The sequence below is a fragment of the Podarcis liolepis genome (genome assembly GCF_965112155.1).
Source record: "Podarcis liolepis genome assembly, chromosome: 11".
Classification (NCBI taxonomy): Eukaryota; Metazoa; Chordata; class Lepidosauria; order Squamata; family Lacertidae; genus Podarcis; species Podarcis liolepis.
Genome location: NC_139565.1, coordinates 57,294,872 through 57,319,222, shown reverse-complemented (window position 1 = coordinate 57,319,222; position 24,351 = coordinate 57,294,872). Strand labels below are relative to the sequence as shown.

At 46.0% G+C, this 24,351-nt stretch overlaps 1 protein-coding gene across 1 annotated transcript; it reads left to right on the top strand.

Moving 5' to 3' along the window:
- Positions 1 to 658: 658 nt before the first annotated feature.
- Positions 659 to 24,351, top strand: LOC310688970 (urea transporter 1-like). The gene is made up of 10 exons (XM_083466134.1): positions 659 to 871; positions 1,732 to 1,864; positions 3,736 to 3,925; positions 5,479 to 5,607; positions 10,804 to 10,996; positions 19,362 to 19,509; positions 20,447 to 20,581; positions 21,567 to 21,616; positions 23,016 to 24,171; positions 24,238 to 24,351. The coding sequence occupies exons 1-9, from the start codon at positions 698 to 700 to the stop codon at positions 23,196 to 23,198; spliced, it is 1,335 nt and encodes a 444-aa protein (XP_083322260.1). The 5' UTR covers positions 659 to 697; the 3' UTR covers positions 23,199 to 24,171; positions 24,238 to 24,351.

Below are 24,351 nucleotides of genomic sequence, written 5' to 3'. Positions count from 1 at the left end.
TGTGTTTGCAATAAACTACAATCTTCATTGTTAACTTGAGAACCCGACTGAGACTAAATGTTTTACCGGGAAGAACCTGGTTGGTGGCAGCAGATTAGTGGTGTACGGATCAATAGTCCATCAAACGCCCGGGGGCTCCGTACATAAAATTCTGGAGAAACAGTAGCGAATGGTGGTGGGGTAGGATGACAGCACTTACCTAACCTCCTGGCTGTGGAGTCTCTGCTGCTTACCAAAGGGAAGTGAGAAGGGACAGGTGGTGGTGACATTGATGCTGTGGAAACACACCAGCAGGAACACTCTGCCTGCACAATTGCACTGCACTGACCTCCCTGCTGCCTTGCTCCTTCCACTCTCCCTCCCAGTAAGAAGCAGGGACTCTGCCGCCGGGAAGTCAGGTAAGCACCATTGTCCCACCAACCACTACAGCAGAGAGCCTTTCAGCAGTTGTGTTGGAAACGCAAAACCTCCGCTTGCAGAAGTGAGACCAACAAAAGATGACATTCCACCTGCATTGTGCGTCTCATTCAACAAAGGCCAGCACAGTAGTCACGAGAGATATGATCAAACAAGAGCAGTATGAGGGCACCCGACCAGGCACCTATAAAACAATAAACTTCTTGCCAAGGCAGAGAATGGGTTCATTTACTGACTTCCTTCTCCCTGCCCTTTATCACACATGCCATGCTAGGGAGAGATGGATGGATGTTCTCTCGCCGACATTTCCGGGCACTCCGCCATTCTAGTCCCAACAAACACATCCCCAGATGGACACAAGCCTTATGACTCTGAATTTAAGAGCCAGCGCTGCCCAGCTTATGCCCACGACCCCTCTCAAAGCATGCCACTACTGGAGAGGCTGCAAGGCCAGGTAGGCATACTTTGAACATGGCCAGCATCTACAGCATCAGAGGTCAGCTTGGTGGAAGGCCTACTGGGTGGATCTGATTATTCCTGAACCCCTTTTGTTTTTCATGTTCCGGCAGAATTAGTTGGACCACGACTCCTGTCATTGCTGGTCATTGGCCTTGCTGGCTGAGGCTGACGGGACTTGGGAGGGCATGATGTTGGCTGTCCCTGTGGATTTCACTGGAGTACCTTTGGACCAGCTGCTTCTCCCCGGCCGGCTTTTCTCTGAATTGCTTCTAGTCCTAACATGGAAAAGGAGGTGTCAGGAATGAGCCAGCTGCTAGTGAAAGTCTACAGCCTGCTGCAGAACAGAGAGAGTTAGATCTGCAGCAGGCTGAACAGTGGCCAGTGGCCAGTGCAACTCCCATGGGCACTGGAATGCCAGTTGCAAAGGGAATGACTGAGAGCGGGCTGGAGCACAGCCAAAGATCTCTGGAAGATCGGTTAGGCGCAAACAGGCAAGGAGATAGTTTGTTGGAACAGGAAGAGGTTGGAGCAAGCCAATCAGTCCCAAAAGCCAGCAAATGGGAGGGTTGTTAGACCGGAAGCAAAACAAGAGACGTAAAAGTCATAAGTTCAATATCTTTTGTAGATCCCGGAAGGACTCTTTAGAAGGGTCATCTTGAGTAACAATATCGGTCAGAAGCTTTGTTAGAGTCGTTCAGAGCTATCTGTTTGTTTGGTGTTTTTGCAACAAATCCTCCTTTTTAATTAGCCACACTTCTGGGAACCTGGACTTCTGTCAGGAGGAGCACATCAACTTGGGAGATATTCATGATCACAGTATGAAGTCCTATGTATTGTTGCTTTTGTTCCCGGCAGGGTCTGAACACCGCAATGGAAATGGAAGACGCCGGAGAAAAGTCTAGCAAAATGCAACCCCAGACGGGGAAAATCTGCAGAGCCCTGAGCTACATCACGGGGGACATGAAGGCATTGGGAGAGTGGCTGAAAGGTAAGCACATAGCAGATGATGCACCGATGAGAACCAGAATGATGCAACATTGCTTTTGGACCTGGAGACCTTTGCTTGAGTGCCTGCTCATCTTCAAAGCTTCTCCTGTACCAACAGCACAATCCTGGGGAGCCTGTTGTCTTCCAGGAGATGATGGACTAAAACTTTCATTATCTCTCACCACTGGGACTCAGGACACGTTTCTTGAGTCCAAGAAGAACATAATATGGAGGGTGCCTGCTGGATTAGACCAATGGTCCATTCTAGTCCTGTGTTGCAGTCTAGGTGGTTCCATCAAACCATGAAGCTCAGTTTAGTAGTTTTGCAGAGGAAGCAGTGGGTGGGAACAGGAAGTAAGGCAGCAGAGCTCAGCGGCCAGGAGCCTCAGGTCAAAACATCCCTGGTCACTCTGCACTGAGGGCCTCCCACAATCCTGGGCCTGTCCTGCTAGGTCTGGTGTTGTCCTCTCGTTTCGCCCATGCACATATCACAATATGTTTATTCCTTTGTTCCTAAGCTTCCTATGTTTGAGATCCACCCCGCCACCCTGCTCCCAGACCATCGGTTTATCTTGCCCAAATTCCAACACGAAGTTTTAAGTTATACACATGGAGTGGGTGTGTCGCAATCCCAGCACAAGCTGGCAGGGACACACTCACGCCATCTGCCATCTTAGATGTAAGCAACATAAATAAGCTGGGTTTTTTTATCTCCGGCATGAACTCTGCCAGCAGTTCACGCGCTGCTCAGTCAACTCCCCAATTGCAAAACGGTGTGGTTTATTTTATTTTTTTACAAACAATGGTAAACGTGTGTCATATTTTACAACTCTGTCAGTGGTAAGGGCCCTACCAGATGCTGCTGGGAATATGCATGTTGGAAACTGTCCCAGACTATAAACTTTTGAACAACGGTAACAAAGACCTACTGGAGTGAGCTAAGATGTGACAATTTGCACGCCAAAATCTGCCTCTATGTGCATTTTGACAGTGCATAGTCAGTGAGTGTTTAAATACTTGACCAATGCTTGCTAAGTATTCAGGATCCAGTGAGTGCACCTAATAAACTGTCCTGCGGAAACATAGATCAAACTGTGGGTTCATCTATCTCAGCATTGCTGGTGGTGCTGTGGTCTAAACCACTGAGCCTCTTGGGCTTGCTGATCAGAAGGTTGGGGGTTCAAATCCCTGCAATGGGGTGAGCTCCCATTGCTCTGTCCCAGCTCCTGCCAACCTAGCAGTTCAAAAGCACACCAGTACAAGTAGATAAATAGATACCACTGCGGCGGGAAGATAAACGACGTTTCCGTGAGCTCTGGTTTCCGTCACGGTGTTCCATTGCGCCAGAAGCGGTTTAGTCATGCTGGCCATGTAACCCGGAAAGCTGTCTGTGGACAAACGCCAGCTCCCTCAGCCTGAAAGCAACCCCATAGTTGCCTTTGACTGGACTTAAGCACCCAGGGGTCCTTTACCTTTACCTTTACCTTTTTACAATGACTGGCAGAAGTTGCTCTCCAGGATTTTAGGCAGCGTTCTCTCCCAACCCACATGGATATGATGGGGAATGAATCTGGGACCTTCTGCACGCACAGCAGATGTGTTTCTGCTGAGCTGCAGCTCTTCCACAAGGGCTGTGCGATGCAGCCCTTTTGCTCAGCAGAGAATCATGGCCAGTGCACATTGCTGTGCTTGCTATTGATCTTGTTACATTGCCTTGGTTAAAAGTGTGCGGTTTTTTTGCTTTTCCTCCAGAGATGGTCAAGGCAGTGTACACAGCATTTACTTGTAATCCTTCTTTCCACAGTTTTTCCTAGTCTTTTAACTGTATAATATACCCAAAATCTTTGGCCCAATGGGGACATTCTCTTTCAGATAAGCCTCTGGTGTTTCAGTTTGTCGACTGGGTGCTGCGTGGCATCTCTCAGGTGATGTTTGTCAGCAACTCGCTGAGTGGTCTGCTCATGTTAGCCGGATTCCTCGTCCAGAGCCCTTGGATCACACTGACATGTTGCACTGGAGTCATTGTCTCAACATTAACAGCACTGATCCTGTGCCAAGAGAGGTAGGTTTTCCCCTGAATTATTCTTTCATGCCTCAAATCCCTTCTCTTTTCTTGTTTTACATGCTTATACAGTGGTGCCTCACAAGAAGAAATTAATTCGTTCCGCGAGTTTTGTCGTCTTGCGATTTTTTTCATCTTGCGAAGCACGGTGTCGGGAAAGTTTTGGAAAAGCTTCAAAAATCACCAAAGTCTTTAAAAACCTCAAAAAAGGCTACCACACCGCGTTCTATGAGTTGCTCCTCGAAGTCAAGTCGCAACTGTATTAACGGTGTTAAGAAAAAGGAAACAAACTTGCAAGACGTTTCCGTCTTGCGAAGCAAGCCCATAGGGGAAATCGTCTTGCGAAGCAGCTCCAAAAACAAAAAACCCTTTTGTCTAGCGAGTTTTTTGTCTTGCGAGGCGAATGTCTTGCGAGGTACCACTGTATATATATATATATATATATCTTTAGGCACCAGGCAAAAGCATTACTCTTCTCCCAAGCCTTTGGCCAATTAAATAATCTGTGGCCTCTTAAACTGGGGGTGTTTTTGTTTCTATTTGTTATTATAGTGTGTGTGTTTTGTGTGTGTGTGTGTGTGTGTGTGTGTTTATGTTTTTATGTTGTAAACAGTCCTGTGATCCTCGGATGAAGGGCGATATAGAAATTTAAATTTGTTGTTGTTAGGCTACTGGGCTTATTGACAACTTCACAAATATCCTATGTTCTGCAATACATTAGACTGAAATTTCGGACACAGAAAGCTGAAGTTCTGTGAGCAGAATTATACTGTTCAACGGAGGGGAATAATAAGTGTTATGTACTGAGCTTGGTCCTGCCAACCTAGCAGTTCGAAAGCACGTCAAAATACAAGTAGATAAATAGGTACCGCTTTGGCAAGAAGGTAAACGGTGTTTCCGTGCGCTGCAGCTTAGTCATGCTGGCCACATGACCTGGAAGCTGTATGCCGGCTCCCTCAGCCAATAAAGCGAGTTGAGAGCCACAACCCCAGAGTTGGCCATGACTGCACCTAATGGTCAGCGGTCCCTTTACCTTTTTACTGAGCTTGGATTCTAGAACAATAGGCAGGTAGGGTCCTAAAAGGCAGCAACCTGATTGGCCTGCAGGAGCCGCACAATCCAGCTCCAGGAGGAAGTGAATCAGCAACCTGATCTTCTGCAGGAGCAGACCAATCAGGCACCAGGAGGGGAGTTGAATCAGCCAATCACACATTGTTCAAATAATGTATATATAGCCAGAGGTTTTGAGGGAAAACACACTCACTCACTGTTTACCATGAGCTGAAATAAAGAGCATGAAATCAGCACTCAACTCTGAGTATATTTTAGGGGATGTGGTTAGGAATCATCCCTTCCTTGCCAGCTACCCACAGAGACCCTCAACCATTAGGCAAGGGCAGTCATTGTCCGTTATCACTCTTGGTCACAGCCTGGGGCAGAGGCAAATATCTTCTGCAGTCATCAAGACTGCTCCTCAGACCCTCAGCTTCAGCAGCGAATGCGGATGAGGATACAGTTATAAGCATTTCCGACCTCTTTTGCTCCTCACGCAGGTCAGCCATTGCTGCGGGACTCTACGGCTACAATGGCGTGCTGGTAGGAATGCTCATGGCTGTGTTTTCCGACAAGGGCGAATATTACTGGTGGCTTTTGCTTCCTGTTGCTCTCATGTCCATGACATGGTAAGTATTTTGGGTTCCAAGTGTGCATTTTGTGTGTGTGTGTGCTTCTCCACTTTGCCCCCTATCCACTTTGTTCTCCTCTCACCGTCAGGCCATAAGATGCATTTATATTATACAACAAGGGTAGCCAACCTGGTGCCCTCAAGATATAGCTGGATTACAATTCCTTTCAGCCCTAAGCATGGACCATATTGGCTGCAGCTGATGGGTGCTGGAATTCAGATATTGGGTGATGGGTGTTGGAATGTTGGTGGGGGAGAATTGGTCTTCCTTCCTTCCTTCTCTCCTTCCTTCCTTCCTTCCTTCCTTCCTTCCTTCCTTCCTTCCTTGAACCATATAAGCTATCATACCCCCCCCCATCAGGGTCCCAATCCAGATTCTTCCCACCTCCTAATGTATGCATGATCTTTCTTTTTTTTGTAAAATATTTATTAAGGTTTTTAAACAATAAAACACCAACACATAAATCACCCTCACCAAAGAAAGAAATATAAGAAAAAAAGTCACACAGTACACAACAGAAACAATACAATACAGTATCTTCAAAGTCCTAGTTTCTGTAACCTTACTCTTGGACTCCCTCACATCTCCCTTTCCTGCGTTCCCATTTAGAAAATCATGTTCTGCAGTACTTCACCTACTCTCAAATCTGATTCTGTACCTTTCCAATAATATGTCTCAAATTTTACACTTTGTTATCAAATATTTAGATATTCAGAATTTGACATAATATTTATCAGTTTTCAACTTTGTTCTTATAATTCAATTATTTTCATACATCTTTCCGCTAAATTTGCTAATGCCATATTATCTTTCTATCCTGCATCATTCTAACATTCATACAGTTTACAATACTTTTGCAAATAGTCTTTAAATTTCTTCCAGTCCTCTTCCACCATCTCTTCTCCCAGGTCTCGTATTCTGCCAGTCATTTCTGCCAGTTCCATATAGTCTATCAGTTGCATCTGCCATTCTTCCAGAGTGGGCAAATCTTGTGTCTTCCAGTACTTTGCGATGAGTATTCTTGCTGCTGTTGTCGCATACATAAAGAAATTTCTATCCTTCTTTAACACCATTTGACCGACAATGCCCAAAAGGAAGGCCTCGGGTTTCTTAGGGAAGGTATATTTAAATACCTTTTTTAATTCATTATAGATCATTTCCCAGAAGGCCTTAATCCTAGGGCACATCCACCAAAGGTGAAGAATGTTCCTTCAGTTTCTTTACCTAATGTATGCATGAAACCTAATGTACGCATGATCAACTAAATATCTGGCCTTTCGGGGCATCTTCGGGAGAAGAAAATACCCTGTTACCTCTGGTTACAGATGCTTCAGGTTATGCGTTTTCAGGTTGTGCACTGTGCCGAACCCAGAAGTACTGGAATGGGTTACTTCTGGGTTTCGGCACTTGCGCATGCACAGAAGCACTAAATCGCGCTTTGCGCATGCACAGAAGCGTCAAATTGCGACCCGCGCGTGCGCAGACACGGCGCTGCGGGTTGCGAACGAGTCTCCTGCATGGATCACGTTCGCAACCTGAGGTTCCACTGTACTAAGGAGTAAGCCTTACACAAATCCATAGTGGATTCACTAAGACTGTTGGGTGGTTCCTTGTATGCCTCCATCCTCAACTCCTGCAGCCAGATTGGCGCCAAACATATTGCTCTGCTTTCTTTTGGTCCACATCAGTGAGGCTGAGAAGGGGGTCTTGTCATCTGGGCATCCCAGGACACACGCTGCCTAGGCTCGCGCCCCGGGGAGGTCTCTTGGATGCTGCTAATGCAGCAAAAATAAACAATGCAGGAGGTAGCAGTTGTGAATTACCAGTCTTTGCAATCACAGCAAGTGCTGCAATCCTTCAGCGGTTTGACTTCACCCCCAGAGGCACACTCCATTATCTCTCGAGACAGAGGGATGCCAAAAAAAACCGGCTCCTTTAAGAGAAGCAACTATGACCCAGAAGGCCAGCTCCCGAACTTTTGTTATACCATTCATTAAGCTTGTGATGGGTTTTTGCATAAACAGCAGATGACACTGCACTCTGTTAGAATTCCTGCTCCATGATTGCAGTCATGGGATTCTGTCTATCACATGACGGTGTATGTTTTGACTCCACAGAGTGGAAAGTGATGGAGACAGGATGTTTGTGTTACTGTGTTCCGTGAAGTGGGACTATTGTCCTTTGTTCTTTTTCTCTTTGCTGTCTGATTCTAGAGAGAGAGGGAGCCATTTTGCAGTGCTCAGTGTGTGTTTATATGTAAATAAAATAGATTAGCCAAAATGCTGAGTTGCTGAGGTCTGTCACGCAAGCTGCGAAGACTCTACGGAACCCTAAGTGTGCTGATGTCTGTTGGCATTGGTTGCTGTGATGTTTGGGCAGAAGAAAGCTTTTGAAGCTCCCGAACAATCAACCAGGAGGGAGAGAACATGCCAGTCAGACATGTGTCTCTGCAAGGGTCTTACTTGAGTGTAGGACGAGCTCCTGACACACTCATGTTGATATTTGGTGTGGGTTTCTTAAAAAACAAAGCAAAATCCTTCACCTAAAGGCACACATGCAGAGCTAATGTATTATGTGGTTTCATTCTAAGTGGGTAATTGAGTCTGGGTTTTATAGGCCTTGTCCCATATTCTAACTACAGTAGTGCCTCCGTTTACAAACTTAAACAGTTCCGGAAGTCCGTTCTTAGACTAAAACCGTTCTTAAACTGAAGCGCGCTTTCCCTAATGAGGCCTCCCGCCACCAGTGCCCTTCCACCGTTTGGATTCCGTTCTTAGACTGAGGTAAAGTTCTCAAACCGGGACACTATTTCCGGTTTTGCGGAGTTTGGAAACTGAATCGTTCTTAAACCAGACTGTTCTTAAACCAAGGTACCACTGTGCTTCACTATATCCCGTGTGTCTGCTAAACCAGAAATTACCTCAAGTTCCTTTTTGTTTTTTGTTTTGTGATTTTTTCATGGACATAGTTCTACAAACTCCCACTAACTGGTTCCTTTCTTTCCATTCATTTTGAAAACAATTTTCCCTCCCTTCATATAAACTGAACACTGAACCAAAACAAGTTTATCGCATGAGATTCATTCAACATTCCATGCTGCGTATTGTGTATTGTGTATCACTTTGAGAAATATGAGCCAGTAACGCCAAAACAAAACAAAGCAAAACAAAAATGCCAAAGTGATAAAACGTTTTTCTTCCCTGCCACTTTCCCTGCAAAACCCACTCTTTTAAATGCAGATAGTGTATGGATAAGGGACGCGGGTGGCGCTGTGGTCTAAACCACTGAGCCACTTGGGCTTGCTGATCAGAAGGTCGGCGGTTTGAATCCCTGCGACAGGGTGAGCTCCCGTTGCTCTGTCCCAGCTCCTGCCATCCTAGCAGTTCGAAAGCACACCAATGAGAGTAGATAGGTACCACTGCAGCGGGAAAGTAAACAGCATTTCCGTGCGCTCTGATTTCCATCACAGTGTTCTGTTGCACCAGAAGCGGTTTAGTCTTGCTGGACACATGACCCAGAAAGCTCTCTGTGGACAAACACTGGCTTTCTTGCCCTGAAAGCGAGATGAGCACCACAACCCCATAGTCGCCTTTGACTGGACTTGATTGTCCAGGGGTCCTTCACCTTTACCTTTATCGTATGGATAAATGCAACAATGTTTGGAATCCATTCATAAGAAGCGTAATGTCTTGTTAATAATAATTTTACATTTATTGGATTAATTGCATCACTTATGTCCTCTATTGTGTACTCTATTCTATTGTGTTGGTTATTTTCCCTCTTTCTTTCTTTCTTTTCATATTATTCACATCTTTCATATTTCTTTTCTTTCATTGATGATTTTTCACTGAAAAATTATACAGTGGTACCTCGGGTTACAGACGCTTCAGGTTAAAAACGCTTCAGGTTACAGACTCCGCTAACCCAGAAATAGTACCTCAGGTTAAGAACTTTGCTTCAGGATGAGAACAGAAATTGTGTGGCGGCAGTGGGAGGCCCCATTAGCTAAAGTGATACCTCAGGTTAAGAACAGTTTCAGGTTAAGAACAGACCTCCGGAACGAATTAAGTTCTTAACCCAAGGTACCACTGTACATACATATATATGTGTGTATACACACACACACACACACACACACACACACACACACTTTAACATTCTTGGCAACCCACAGAAAACCCTAATTGCCCTTTGCTCCGATTCAGTGTGAAAGAGCAGGTTTCCTACAGAAAGCTGTGGGGCAAAAAAAGGGTGGGTGCTCAGAAATGGACTGGGGAAATGCAAACATATGCCTAGAAAGCATGGGGGCCAAAAAAAAAAAAGTTAAGGGGGAGGGGCCCTCAAAGTTGCACCAAGCAACTGTCAACCTTCACTTTCCAGCACATTTTTCTAATTGCTTTCCTTATCACAAAACAGTCCAATTTGGATGGGGAAGCGGGTTTGTTTCGCAAGATCTCCTAAACAACTTTCATTGTGCAACCCGCATTTGCCGGTACGTGGTTGAATTCCACCAGAAAATAGCTACAGTTTGGAAGCCTGCTGGAGCTTCTGTAGCAGCAGCAGCAAGCTGGGTAGAATTTTGTTCGCAATTTCTCCAGGCTTTCTGTAAAAATATAAAAAATAAACAGAAGCCAACTCCCCCTCCCAATACGATTACAGTAGAACCTCAGGTTACATATGCTTCAGGTTACAGACTCCGCTAACCCAGAAATAGTACCTCGGGTTAAGAACTTTGCTTCAAGATGAGAACATAAATCGTGCTCCAGCGGCACGGCAGCAGCGGAAGGCCCCATTAGCTAAAGTAGTGCTTCAGGTTAAGAACAGTTTCAGGTTAAGAACAGACCTCCAGTAAGTACTTAAGTACTTAATTCGTTCCAGAGGTCCATTCTTAAGCTGAAACTGTTCTTAACCTGAAGCACCACTTTAGCTAATGGGGCCTCCTGCTGCTGCCACGCCACCGGAGCACGATTTCTGTTCTCATCCTGAAGCAAAGTTCTTAACCCAAGGTACTATTTCTGGTTTAGCGGAGTCTGTAACCTGAAGCATATGTAACCCGAGGTACCACTGCATTACTAACTGTGCATCTATACATATAAGTTAGGGTAAGCACATTTTAAGGCAAAACTGTGTCCCCTTAGCTCTGTTGTGTTCCCTCTCTGTGTACAGTGATGCTCTTTTGTTTTTCTACTCCAGTCCTATTTTCACAAGTGCCTTAGCCTCCGTCTTCAGCAAATGGGACCTGCCGGTTTTCACGCTGCCCTTCAACCTGGCTCTGAGCATGTTCGTGGCCGCCACTGGCCCCCACAACCCCTTCTTCCCCTCGGCACTCATTCAACCGGTGACCTCGGTGCCCAACATAACGTGGTGGGAGGCCGAAGCATCTTTGGTAAGGGCAGTTTCAAATGCTCACATCTCTCAGCCAAGGGAATTCATACAGGTGGACCCTCTGAATGAGGGAACAGGGGGTGGAAACAAACCACTTCCAGACAAAGGATTGCGGGGCCCAATTCCTGCATCTATTACCCTTTACATTCTGGTTGCTCCTATACTGGGCTGGGCACAATGGGATTCTGCACCAAGGGACAAGACAATTGCAAAACATCGAGCTGAGAACAAACCTTGAGTCATGGACACTGGACAATGAATCCAGTGAAAATTATTCTCTTTTTTTTTTTTTTAAGTGGATGAAACTGTGTGATTAACAGGTAATAGACAGTCTTTTAAGAAAGCGTCATAACTCAATAAATAATCAATGTATAACAACTGTTGTTGTTTAGTCGTTTAGTCGTGTCCGACTCTTCGTGACCCCATGGACCAGAGCACGCCAGGCACTCCTGTCCTCCACTGCCTCCCGCAGTTTGATCAAACTCATGCTGGTAGCTTCGAGAACACTATCCAACCATCTCATTCTCTGTCGTCCCCTTCTCCTTGTGCCCTCCATCTTTCCCAACATCAGGGTCTTTTCCAGGGAGTCTTCTCTTCTCATGAGGTGGCCAAAGTATTGGAGCCTCAGCTTCACGATCTGTCCTTCCAGTGAGCGCTCAGGGCTGATTTCCTTCAGAATGGAGAGGTTTGATCTCCTTGCAGTCCATGGGACTCTCAAGAGTCTCCTCCAGCACCATAATTCAAAAGCATCAATTCTTTGGCGATCAGCCTTCTGATAACAACTGTACTGGACGTAAAAATTTGACCCAAACACATTTCGACTTTGATGCCTTCCTCGTCGGCCCTAATTGGCTGCATGTATATAAATAAGCATCAAATATCAAATACAGTTTTTAATATGTTGATTACATGACTCGAGGTTTCATCCTGGCTTGTGGTTTCACAGTGCTTCTATACTGGGGCCCAAGTACGTAAAAGATTGCTTCCCCCAATATCAACCGTCTCAGGCCCTATAGCTCTGAGGGTGGAGATATTATGGTGGGTTGCCTAAATGGTGCTACTTAGTAGCGGTCCTGTGCTTCTGCAATCTCTTGTGGTGTCCATCTGCTCCCACCCCCCCTGCTCTTAATATTTCAGTAGCTTTTTTACATGTTCCAGTTCACCCACCCATGTGGTGGCTGAAACATAGGGGATTTGAGGAGCAAACTTGGAATTATTAGCAGTGAGGATGCTTGATTTGCCTGAGGTGGTCACTGCACTCTGTCTAATGACATTATTATTATTATTATTATTATTATTATTATTATTATTATTATTATTTTATATATCACCCGAAGAACACAGGGTGGTTTACAACATGTTGTTGCTGTTGTTTAGTCGTTTAGTCGTGTCCGACTCTTTGTGACCCCATGGACCAGAGCATGCCAGGCACTCCTGTCTTCCACTGCCTCCTGCAGTTTGGTCAAACTCATGCTGGTAGCTTCAAGAACACCATCCAACCATCTCGTCCTCTGTCGTCCCCTTCTCCTTGTGCCCTCAATCTTTCCCAACATCAGGGTCTTTCCCAGGGAGTCTTCTCTTCTCATGAGGTGGCCAAAGTCTTGGAGCCTCAGCTTCAGGACCTGTCCTTCCAGAGAGCACTCAGGGCTGATTTCCTTCAGAATGGAGAGGTTTGATCTTCTTGCAGTCCATGGGACTCTCAAGAGTCTCCTCCAGCACCAGAATTCAAAAGCATCAATTCTTCAGCGATCAGCCTTCTTGATGGTCCAGCTCTCACTTCCATACATCACTACTGGGAAAACCATAGCTTTAACTATACGGACCTTTGTTGGCAAGGTGATGTCTCTGCTTTTTAAGATGCTGTCTAGGTTTGTCATCACTTTTCTCCAAAGAAGCAGGCATCTTTTAATTTCGTGACGGCTGTCACCATCTGCAGTGATCATGGAGCCCAAGAAAGTAAAATCTCTCACTGCCTCCATTTCTTTCCCTTCTATTTGCGGTTTACAACATAAAAACACCAAATACATCCCAGGCAGGATCCCCTCCTCAATTTGTGGGTGCTGTGTGTGAGCAGTTGTCTGTGGCCCATGCCCAACACCAGATTTGCCTAGGTAAGCCACAAACAGTGCCAGTTTACCAAATAGGCAGAGTAGGCACCGACCTCTGGGCCCCACACCTTTTAGGGGCCGTGCGACAACAGATCAAAATATTATTGGTGTGATATTGAAGGGAAATTACAGTCTAGCCTTCTTCATTCAATGTGAGAGGGGACCCTGATATTTTGACTGACATGGGGCCTCCACAGGGTTTAATCTGGCATGGGTCACACTGGAAACAGCAGCAGCAAACCTTGCACTGATTTTAAGCAGTTTCCTTTGCCCCAGTGGCGTAGCGTGGGGGGTGCAGGGGGGGCGGCAGCACCGGGCGCAACATCTGGGGGTTAGGGTTAGGGGGCGCAAATCCACGGGTTAGGGGGCGCAAATCCACGGGTTAGGGGGTGCAAATTACTTGCCTTGCCCCGGGTGCTGACAACCCACGCTACGCCACTGCTTTGCCCCCTAACCCACAAAGCGGCTGTTTGTGGGTTTGGTTTACGTGACAACCCCAGAGCCATAGAAAAACACCCAGCTGGTAAAGTTGCGCATAAGATTTTATTGCGGCAATCGACTTTTATATGCGCCGCGAACTAACTCCCCTAACTGCCTAATTGGGCCCAATCGACACGTTATGACATCCAAGTGATCTTTCCAACTTCCAAACACCCTGGATCTCGGAGACTTTGGTCTCTCGTTGGCAGAAGGGCAAATAAACAGCCCAATGTGATCAGGTGGAAAAGCGGCAGCGCCATGCTTCCTGCGAACAGATCCCAGCTCAGCAATCGATCTAGCCTTATCTATAACCACTTTAGCTTCAGTTGGTCACCCATTGAATAATTACGTGAAGAGACCTTCAACGTGTGAAGCTGCCAAGATAATAATAATAATAATAATAATAATAATAATAATAATAATAATTTTATTTATACCCTGCCCCCCCCCAGCCAGAGCCAAGCTCAGGGCGGCTAACACCAGTAAAATTGCAGTAAAATCATAAGGGGGGGAGACCAATTTAAAATACCGGTTAAAATGCAATTTAAAATGCAGCCTCATTTTAAAAGTAGATCAAAACCATAAGGGGAGGGAAAACATAAGAGTCAAACTGAGTCCAAACCAAAGGCCAGGCCGAACAGCTCTGTCTTGCAGGCCCTGCGGAAAAATGTCAAGTCCCGCAGGGCCCTAGTCTCTTGTGACAGAGCATTCCACCAAGTCGGGGCCAGTACTGAAAAGGCCCTGGCCCTAATTGAGACCAATCTAACCACCATGCAACCTGGGACCTCCAAAATGTTGTCATTTGTGGACCTTAAGGTCCTCCGCGGGGCATACCAGGAGAGGCAGTCCCATAGATGTGGGGAGGGGGATTGAATTTATGTGTCAAGGTAGCCTGAGGCCAACATTCCCTTCCAGATTGTCCGTGGCAGGTGAGAAGCAACTCACATGCGCACTACAACATACTCATAAGCCACCTTCTCTCGGCAGCCAGGAGCATCATAACCAGACACTGAAGGGACCTGTCAGGAGTAAACATGGACCACTGGTACCAAACCTTATGGGAAATAGCCCTACTAGAAAAATAAACCAACAAACTGAAAGTAGCATGGGGACGAATAAAAGAGGACATCTTCACCCCGGTGTGGCTCCCCTTTGTTATATATGCAGCCCAACAAGACGACAACAGGAACCCACCGACAGCATATGAATCAGTATGGCTAAATTGACCCAACAATTCTCACACACGCAAACAAAACTCACTGCTATAGTCAACTATAGGCAACCAACCATGCCCTATGTCCCAATCTCTCTCTCCACCAACAAAAACTAATAAATGAATAGAAATAGGACCGACCCATGTGATGCTGACACAAAAACCTTATGCATACACTATGTAGGGGATGCGGGTGGCGCTGTGGTCTAAACCACAGAGCCTAGGGCTTGCCAGTCAGAAGGTCGGCAGTTCGAATCCCCGCAATGGGGTGAGCTCCCATTGCTCGGTCCCTGCTCCTGCCCACCTAGCAGTTCGAAAGCATGTCAAAGTGCAAGTAGATAAATAGGTACCACTCCGGCGGGAAGGTAAACGGCGTTTCCGTGCGCTGCTCTGGTTCGCCAGAAGCAGCTTAGTCATGCTGGCCACATGACCTGGAAGCTGTCTGCGGACAAACGCCGGCTCCCTCGGCCTATAGAGCGAGATGAGCACGCAACCCCAGAGTCGTCCGCGACTGGACCTAATGGTCAGGGGTACCTTTAACTTTTTACACTATGTAGAAGAACAAAAGTTTGCTGCCCTCCTCTTCTCCTCCAACTTTATATGGTCTATAACATTAGCGTCTCACATTGAATATGAATGATCTGTAGAAAACTCTATGAACTGTTTGTAACCAAGAAAATATTTAATAGAAACAGTTTTTAAGAAACAAATAAGTGAATAACTCGTACGGCATCTGTGAAGTTAGGAGAATCAAATTTCTACCCCACTCATAGCGTGGAGAAGAGTTTTCTCCACCAAAAATTACGTTGGAGGATGGGAAGGAAAATGTCTTTTCTTTCGTGTTTTTTCTTCAAATGCTCTTCTGGATTTTAACCCCAATTGCCCTAATGGTGTTCTTCATACCCCCATCATTCCCCATCGTTGTGTCTTCTAACCTGAGAGTTAGATTCAAGATCATATTGATTCAGGGCCACACACCCGGCCCCTCAGTTGGCTGTAATGAAATATTTGGGATATGCACAGAATTGTATGTTCTGGAGCCGCGTTCCTGAAAACCATCAAGATTCTGTTGACGTGAGCAGTGCTGCGTCCCACAAACTCAGTGGAAAAGTACAGCTTGGGGCCTCTGTTGGCAAATGGGTTTTTTTGGCATTGAGACCAGTCACCTCCAGCTTCCATGGAGGGGAGACGTATTATGTGAGATTAACAGGTTATTAGAAATATTTTTTATTCTTATCTCCGCAAGAGACTTCAAAAAGCGTGTGCCAGCAGCGTCATTTAGTGGAACTCTCCCCTGTGACTTAGCCAAAGCAGTAATGAGTTTTCTGCTGTCAAGCTGAAGCAGACTCATGCGTCGGGCATTTAATTTCATTTAAAAGGGGGCCTTTGTTTCGGCGGCCGTCTCATCATGGTTCAGATTCATAACATTCACTGCCTGACATTAGCTGCTTGTTTGAAAGAAAGGAAGGGCGCATACCAGCTCAGGGGTCGAGAGTTCAGCTCACAAAAGCCCAGTTTATATGTCCCTGGAACAGAAGCAAACTTCATTCAACTGGAGGGGGAGCAGTAACGGCGTCCCTCACCTCCCATTAGCAGATAGTGTCAGGTCTTAAGATGGGAGCTCCATGTTGATGGCTGGCTATCCACTCCCTGTAGGCGGATGAAATTCCTTTCAGGAGGAGGAATTTAATGAATGGAATGTTCTTGCAGAATCCTCACCACAGAGATGGGGAACCTGCAGCCCTCCAGACCAGGACCAGCCCACCGATTAGGCAAGGTGACATGGCCACCTCAGGGGGCAGGATCCACCGGGGTGGCAGATCACTTCTTTCCCCTTTGTTCCTGATACTGTTATGTATTGGGTTTAACACATCTTATGTTACAAGGCATAACTGATGCCGAAGAATTGATGCTTTTGAATTCTGGTGCTGGAGGAGACTCTGGAGGGTCCCATGGACTGCAAGAAGATCAAACGTATCCATTCTGAAGGGAATCAGCCTTGAGTGCTCACTGGGAGGACGGATCCTGAAGCTGAGGCTCCAATACTTTGGCCACCTCATGAGAAGAGAAGACTCCCTGGAAAAGACCCTGATGTTGGGAAAGATGGAGGGCACAAGGAGAAGGGGACAACAGAGGACGAGATGGTTGGACAGTGTTCTCAAAGCTACCAAAATGAGTTTGACTAAACTGCGGGAGGCAGTGGAAGACAGGAGTGCCTGGCGTGCTCTGGTCCATGGGGTCACGAAGAGTCGGACACGACTAAACGACTAAACAACAACATGTTACAAGGCGCGTTTTAACCAATTGTATAAGCGTTGGTAGTCAAACATTCTAATGGCAAGTAAGCACATGCATTTTCAACCATTAACTGTCAATGGTCAGTTCATGCTCGGTTTATTATTGTGTTGTCCAGTCGGTTCAGCTCTTGTTTTCCTGTGAGTGAGCTGTTGAATAAACCTAGTTGAGGAACTTACACTGCCTTGGGCTTCTGACTTTTCCCAAACATTTAACATTTTGTGATCTGCCTCAGGTGCCAAAACGTCTTGGGACAGCCGTGCTCCAGATGTTGCTGGACACCAACTCCCAGCAACGCCAGGGGTGACGGGGGCTGAAGATCAGCAGTATCTGGAAGCCACAGTGTCCATCACCCAGGAGGGGTGATTGACTGACAAGGGGAGGCCAGTATTTCTGGGTTCCTCAGGTAGCAAGGCAGCATAGATGGTGCCCTTGAGCAACAGTGTTTTATATTCCAAGCTAGCTGTGGAAACAGGTAAAGGTAAAGGTAAAGGGACCCCTGACCATTAGGTCCAGTCGCAGACGGCTCTGGGGTTGCAGTGCTCATCTCGCTTTATTGGCCAAGGGAGCCGGCGTACAACTTCTGGGTCATGTGACCAGCATGACTAAGCCGCTTCTGGCGAACCAGAGCAGCACACGGAAACGCCATTTACCTTCCCGCTGGAGCGGTACCTATTTATCTACTTGCACTTTGATGTGCTTTCGAACTGCTAGGTTGGCAGGAGCAGGGACCGAGAAACGGGAGCTCACCTCGTCACGTGGATTCGAACCGCGACCTTCTGATCGGCAAGTCCTAGGCTCTGTGGTTTAACCCACAGTGCCACCCACGTCCCTGTAAACAGAGCATTGGTTATTGTTCGTTCATGGTGATTTGTGTTCATAATGCTAATGGGTCGGTCACATGCGACCCCTCTTTCAATACTCTTCATATCTGCAAAAGTTCTGGGGTGGTCAAACTGCTTCATTTTCAATCAGAGCATCTCCTGTAATGTCCTGCTGAAACCTCATAACCTTTTTCATAAGATCACAGATTTGTAGAGTTGGAGGGTCATCTAGTCCAACGCACTTCAATGCAGGAAACTTTTGCTTGAACTCACGACCTTGAGATTAATAGTCTCATGCTCTACAGACTGACCTATCGCAAATGTTCTGGTCTGGCTTTTTCCCCACTTTTGTTGCGCTGTAGTCCCTATGGCAGACATAGGCAAACTCGGCCCTCCAGATGTTTAGAGACTACAATTCCCATCATCCCTGACCACTGGTCCTGTTAGCTAGGGATGGTGGGAGTTGTAGTCCCAAAACATCTGGAGGGCAGAGTTTACCTATGCCTTCCCTAAGGAGAGCAATAATGTGGTAGCATGAGGAAAAAATCACAGAAACAAACAGAATAACAAGCTGAATAAACCCATCACTCATACACTACTATTGTGCCAGTATTGTGTTGCAAAATGCACCTGCAATTAAAACACAAGTCCAGAGGGGCTTTAAGATGCCAGAGCCTGGTTTCTGAGAGCCCCGGTAAGAGACTCACAAATGAGAATGTCTGCTGGATTAGGCCAATGGCCCATCTAGTCCAGCATTTATTTCTCACAATGGCCAACCAGATGCCTATGGGACCCACCTAAACACACACACACATGTACACAGAGCGCCCTAAATAAAGCTTGCACTCTGCAAGCATAGATACATGTTCCTGGTGCCATAATCCAGGAATCGAATACACCCAGATTTTAAAACTATTGAAGGCTGAGAATATACATCAGAAATGGTACCTTTTAACACTATCCTATGCTGTCATAAGGGACGCAGGTGGCGCTGTGGGTTAAACCATAGAGCCTAGGACTTGCCAATCAGAAGGTCGGCGGTTCGAAACACTGCGACAGGGTGAGCTCTCGTTGCTCGGTCCTTGCTCCTGCCAACCTAGCAGACCAAAAGCACAAAGTGCAAGTAGATAAATAGGTACCGCTTCGGCGGGAAGGTAAACGGCGTTTCCGTGTGCTGCTCTGGTTTGCCAGAAGCGGCTTAGTCATGCTGGCCACATGACCCGGAAGCTGTACGCCAGCTCCCTCGGCCAATAAAGCGAGATGAGCGCCGCAACCCCAGAGTCAGCCACAACTGGACCTAATGGTCAGGGGTCCCTTTACCTTTACGGTGGGAGACTGGATTCTGGGCAATTGATGGTCCTTTTTAATATGGGGGCATTCGTATGGAAGACCATTATCATACAACCTTGAAACCTGATATATCTTTTCCCAATGCCTGTTCCACAGATTTTGCAGTCCGTCCCAGTAGGAGTTGGGCAAGTGTACGGCTGCGATAACCCTTGGACCGGAGGCATTATCATGGTGGCTCTGTTCATTTCCTCCCCGCTCATCTTCATCCATGCCGTGATTGGCTCGGCACTGGGGGTGCCTGCAGGTATGAGAATGCCCTAGGCAGCCAGAACTGGCTTAAACCATTGTCCTAAGTACTCCATCCTATAGATATCCAGCCAAACTGGGGTTACAACTGTTAGTATCTGGTTAGCTTGTCAGATAAAACCAATGTACCATGCTTGGGGTCTAAAGAGGGAAGAACTTGCCTCTCGGTGAAATGAGGGGGGGTGACCACAGATCCCCTTGCATGTCAGATTCCATCTTGAGATCCTAGGGTAGAAGGTTTCTAGAGATTGTGTGGACCTAATCACATAATAATAATAATAATAATAATAATAATAATAATAATAATAATAATTTATTATTTATACCCCACCCATCTGGCTGGGTTTCCCCAGCCACTCTGGGCGGCTTCCAACAGAACATTAAAATACAATAACCTATTAAACATTAAAAGCTTCCCTAAACAGGGCTGCCTTTAGCTGTCTTCAAAAAGTCTGGTCGTTGTTGTTCTCTTTGACATCTGCTGGGAGGGCATTCCACAGGGCAGGCGCCACTACCGAGAAGGCCCTCTGCCTGGTTCCCTGTAGCTTGGCCTCTTGCAGTGAGGGAACCGCCAGAAGGCCCTCGGAGCTGGACCTCAGTGTCCGGGCTGAACGATGGGGGTGGAGACTCTCCTTCAGATATACTGGACCGAGGCCATTTAGGGCTTTAAAAGTCAGCACCAACACTTGTGCTCGGAAACGTACTGGGAGCCAGTGTAAGTCTTTCAAGACCAATGGTATATGGTCTCGACAGCTGCTCCTATTATTTCCTAGGTATCAAGACTGGGAAACACTTGACCCTCCACATGTAGCAGGACACCATCTCCCATCGGATGGGCCAAATTTTAGTTCAGCAACATCTGGAGGGCCAAAAGTGCCTTGCCCTGCCTTCAGCCCAGGAGTGACTTGTCTTCTTCTCACCTGTCTTCTTTGCAGCCCTGAGCCTAGCCACACCTTTTAACAATATTTACGCCGGCTTGTGGAATTACAACAGTTGCCTCTCCTGCATCGCAATCGGGGGCATGTTCTACGCCCTCACCTGGCAGACCTTCCTTCTTGCACTTGCTTGTGGTAGGTACCCAGTTTCATCCCTATTGTGCTCTCACAACCCATAGGAAACTGTCAGAGCATTTGTCCCTGTTGCCCAGAATTGGCTCCTGTGATTGGTAGCATCTCTTCAGAGTCTCAAGCAGAGAGAGCTTATTTCCCATCACTTGCTTCCTGAAGATGCCAGGGATTGAACTCGGGGAATTTCTCTTGGGTTTAAAAAAAATATACATTGACTTAAATTATAGCAGAATTTAAAGCTTGGAAGCTGGGTCTACCCATTTCCTCTTCCACCCATTCTGTCTCATTCTTACATCATTAGCATTACTTAAGTTTTAAAAAAGGAAAATAGAGGGGTCTCATTGGAATAGAAAAATAAGTTATTTCCTTAAAAACAGTTTTGAAAACAGACTTCTGTTTAATTGGTTCTATGTTTTCAAGAGAATCCATCAAGAGTGCATGTTTTGTGACTTTCAGAGATTTATAAGATTTCTGTTTATTTGGTTTCGCAGAGAGTGCATATTTCATATATTTCATACTGTTCAAGGTTCTGTATAGATTATATAAAGAGTTTACCGTATTTTTTGCTCTATAAGACTCAGTTTTTCCCTTCTAAAAAGTAAGGGGAAATGTGTGTGCGTCTTCTGGAGCGAATGCAGGCTGCGCAGCTATCACAGAAGCCAGAACAGCAAGAGGGATTGCTGCTTTCACTACGCAGTGATCCCTCTTGCTGTTCTGGCTTCTGAGATTCAGAATATTCTTTTTCTTGTTTTCCTCCTCCAAAATCTAGGTGCGTCTTATGGTCTGGTGTGTCTTATAGAGCGAAAAATACGGTATATTGATATCGCATTGTTTACTTGGTCATCATGTTGCCTTGGATATTACTGATAATTGTTTGCAACACAGGGGTTTAATTTTTTGAACACTTCAGAATCTGCCATATATACTAGTCTAATTTACTTCTCCTTTGTCTCATCTCCCCCCACCCATGCCTCTCTTTTTTCCCCAGCTCTGTTTACTGCCTACTCAGGAGGAGCACTGGGCCATATGTTTTCCGTGGTGAGTTTTGCAGACTTTAAGGGGTTGAATTCATCATTAAGTGTTCAGAGTCGCTTTCTTAGTGATAAGGTCACCATCCCCTTAAGAGTGCTGGGAGGGTAAGTAGCAGGGAGATGGCTGAATCCCCCCCCCCCTTTAAAAAAATGGAAACACACAAAAAGGAGCTTGTTGGTCTTGGCTCCTGACTCTGGGTGATTTAAAAGGGGAATAAAAAAAAGTAAAGCTCGTATTCTACAGCACTCCTGTCTTCTTGAAATTATTCATTATTTAGAAAATGTAAACTGCTGGATCAAAAGGTTTTACAGCCAGTATACAAATGAAATTGGAATCCACTGTCCAGAACACACATACATAAGGTCATCATCATTAAAATTCAAACTCAATACACCTTTTAAAACAGTTACAGGCAAACAAATGTTATGCGTGATGGCATACATTGTTCCATGCCACCTACATAACCCCACTGTTTCATTTTGGGGTTTCCCCAACAACTGAACAAACCCCTGAAATGAAATTAAATGAAATGAAATGAGAGGAGAGGAGACCACAGAATAGTAAAGAGATGTAATGGAGAAAATCCTCTGTTCTTTACTTTATCGTGTTGTCTTTTCACTTTGAATACCTGTTGCCTGTTCAGAGCCAGAGCAAATGAACAAACCAACCTAAGATGCTTAAAAAGCGTAGGCCCCTGGTCCATAATAAGTACCGTATTTTTTTATCTATAAGACCACAAGACGCACCTAGTTTTTGGAGGAGGAAAACAAGAAAAAAAATATTCTGAATCTCAGAAGCCAGAACAGCAAGAGGGATCGCTGCGCAGTGAAAGCAGCAATCCCTCTTGCTGTTCTGGCTTCTGGGATAGCTGTGCAGCCTGCATTCGCTCCATAAGACACACACATATTTCCCCTTAATTTTTAGGAGGGAAAAAGTGAGTCTTATAGAGCAAAATATACGGTACTTCCAAAATCTGTCATTGGCTAATATCCTTTTTGGGGACCAAAGAAAATGTCACGAACTACTGAGCAAGCTGTAGAGTTCTACAGAACTCTTCTTTGGCCAGTTACTGCAATGGCCTTTCCCACCTCAGTTGTGACTGGACAGGAGCTTCCATAATCCCTGAACACAGGAGTTTGAGTTCCTCCAAGTACCATGTTGGAGGAAGGTTGTGTTTGACAAAGCAACAAGCGGAAGTGGGCAGATGGAGTGAACAAACAAGGAGCAAAACAAGTTGGGGATGTTACAGCCCATGGGGTTCTTCATCTAGATTCAGGTCCAAAAAGGAGATTGGAGACTGGGTTGGTTTCTTCTAGATGCAATGGGTACCAAGTTTACACACTTAGGAATCTGGGATAAAGAAGCAATGACTGATCCCCATTTCTGAACCTCTCTTCTCCTTCAGTTCGGAATGCCTTTGGGAACATGGCCTTTCTGTTTATCTTCGCTCACTTTCCTGCTCTTAACTACCACCAACGACGCCATCTACAAGCTTCCTCTCTCCAAAGTCTCCTACCCAGAAGCCAACCGGGCCTATTACTTGTCGAGAAACGATGGACAAAACGCCAAGTCCACCTGCAACGTGTGACAGTCTGAGCCTCGTGCCTCTTCCTGTCCGTAGTGGTGTTTGGACTTCCCAAGGAAGATAAACAGCTCAGAAGGAAAACAAAGCTGTTGGTGGAGCTCTTCGTCCATTTTAAGTCGCAAATAACTTCACTCAGATCAGCAAGTCTCGGAATTCTCTCCGTTTGCCAGTCAGAAGTGAGCAGAATATCCTGTTTGTTTGGAAAGGGGTGTGACATTGATGGAACGAATGAGGGCTGAGATCTGTGGTGGCCAACTGCAGGTTCACTGGCTGGAGCCAGTTTTCTAAAGCAATATTAGCTGATACCACCAACATACATATATATGTGTGTGTATATATATATATAATCACAGTGTGGTTTTTTAAACAATGCTATACAGTGTCACTTGTAAGAAATAGGAGGAAAACGTTATTGTGTGTCAGAATGCAATATTGTATGCAAGTTACATTCACAGGACTTTAGTGCTGGAGGGCACCAACTTTATTGTGGAGATTGAGCACTCATATAGGGGCCAGTTCATATGAAAAAGAGACATATTGAAGACCCAGAGCACTTTTGGGAACAGAACGGCTCCTGAGAAAAGAGGCTTTGGTGATTTCTAGATTAGATGATATTCAATCAAGAGGACATCTAAATAAGAGGACAAAGCAAGCAGTGGGAGAGGTACATGTTTGGGGAGAGTATTTTTGTATTAATTATATGCAATGGGAGTGTTACAGGTAACAGAAGAGATGTGGGCTAACCATACTTGCATAGTCTGTATCACCTTGCTGGAAACCCCATGGTTGACTGGTGGGTTTTTAATTTGCAAACTGAGAAAGCATACTCCAGATCACTGGACAGGTAAGGCAAAACTACCGTATTTTTCGCCCTATAGGACGCACTTTTTCCTCTCCGAAAATGAAGGGGAAATGTGGGTGCGTCCTATGGGGCGAATGCAGGCTTTCGCTGAAGCCTGGAGAGCGAGAGGGGTCGGTGCGCACCGACCCCTCTCGCTCTCCAGGCTTCAGGAAGCTATCCACAAGCCTTGGGAGCTCCAAGGGAGTTCCCGTCGGGCTCCCAAGGCTTGCGGATAGCAGCCTGCATCCCGAAGCCAGGGGCGCGCTGCACAGCGTGCCCCGGGCTTCGTGCAGATATCGGGCAGCCCCACAAGCT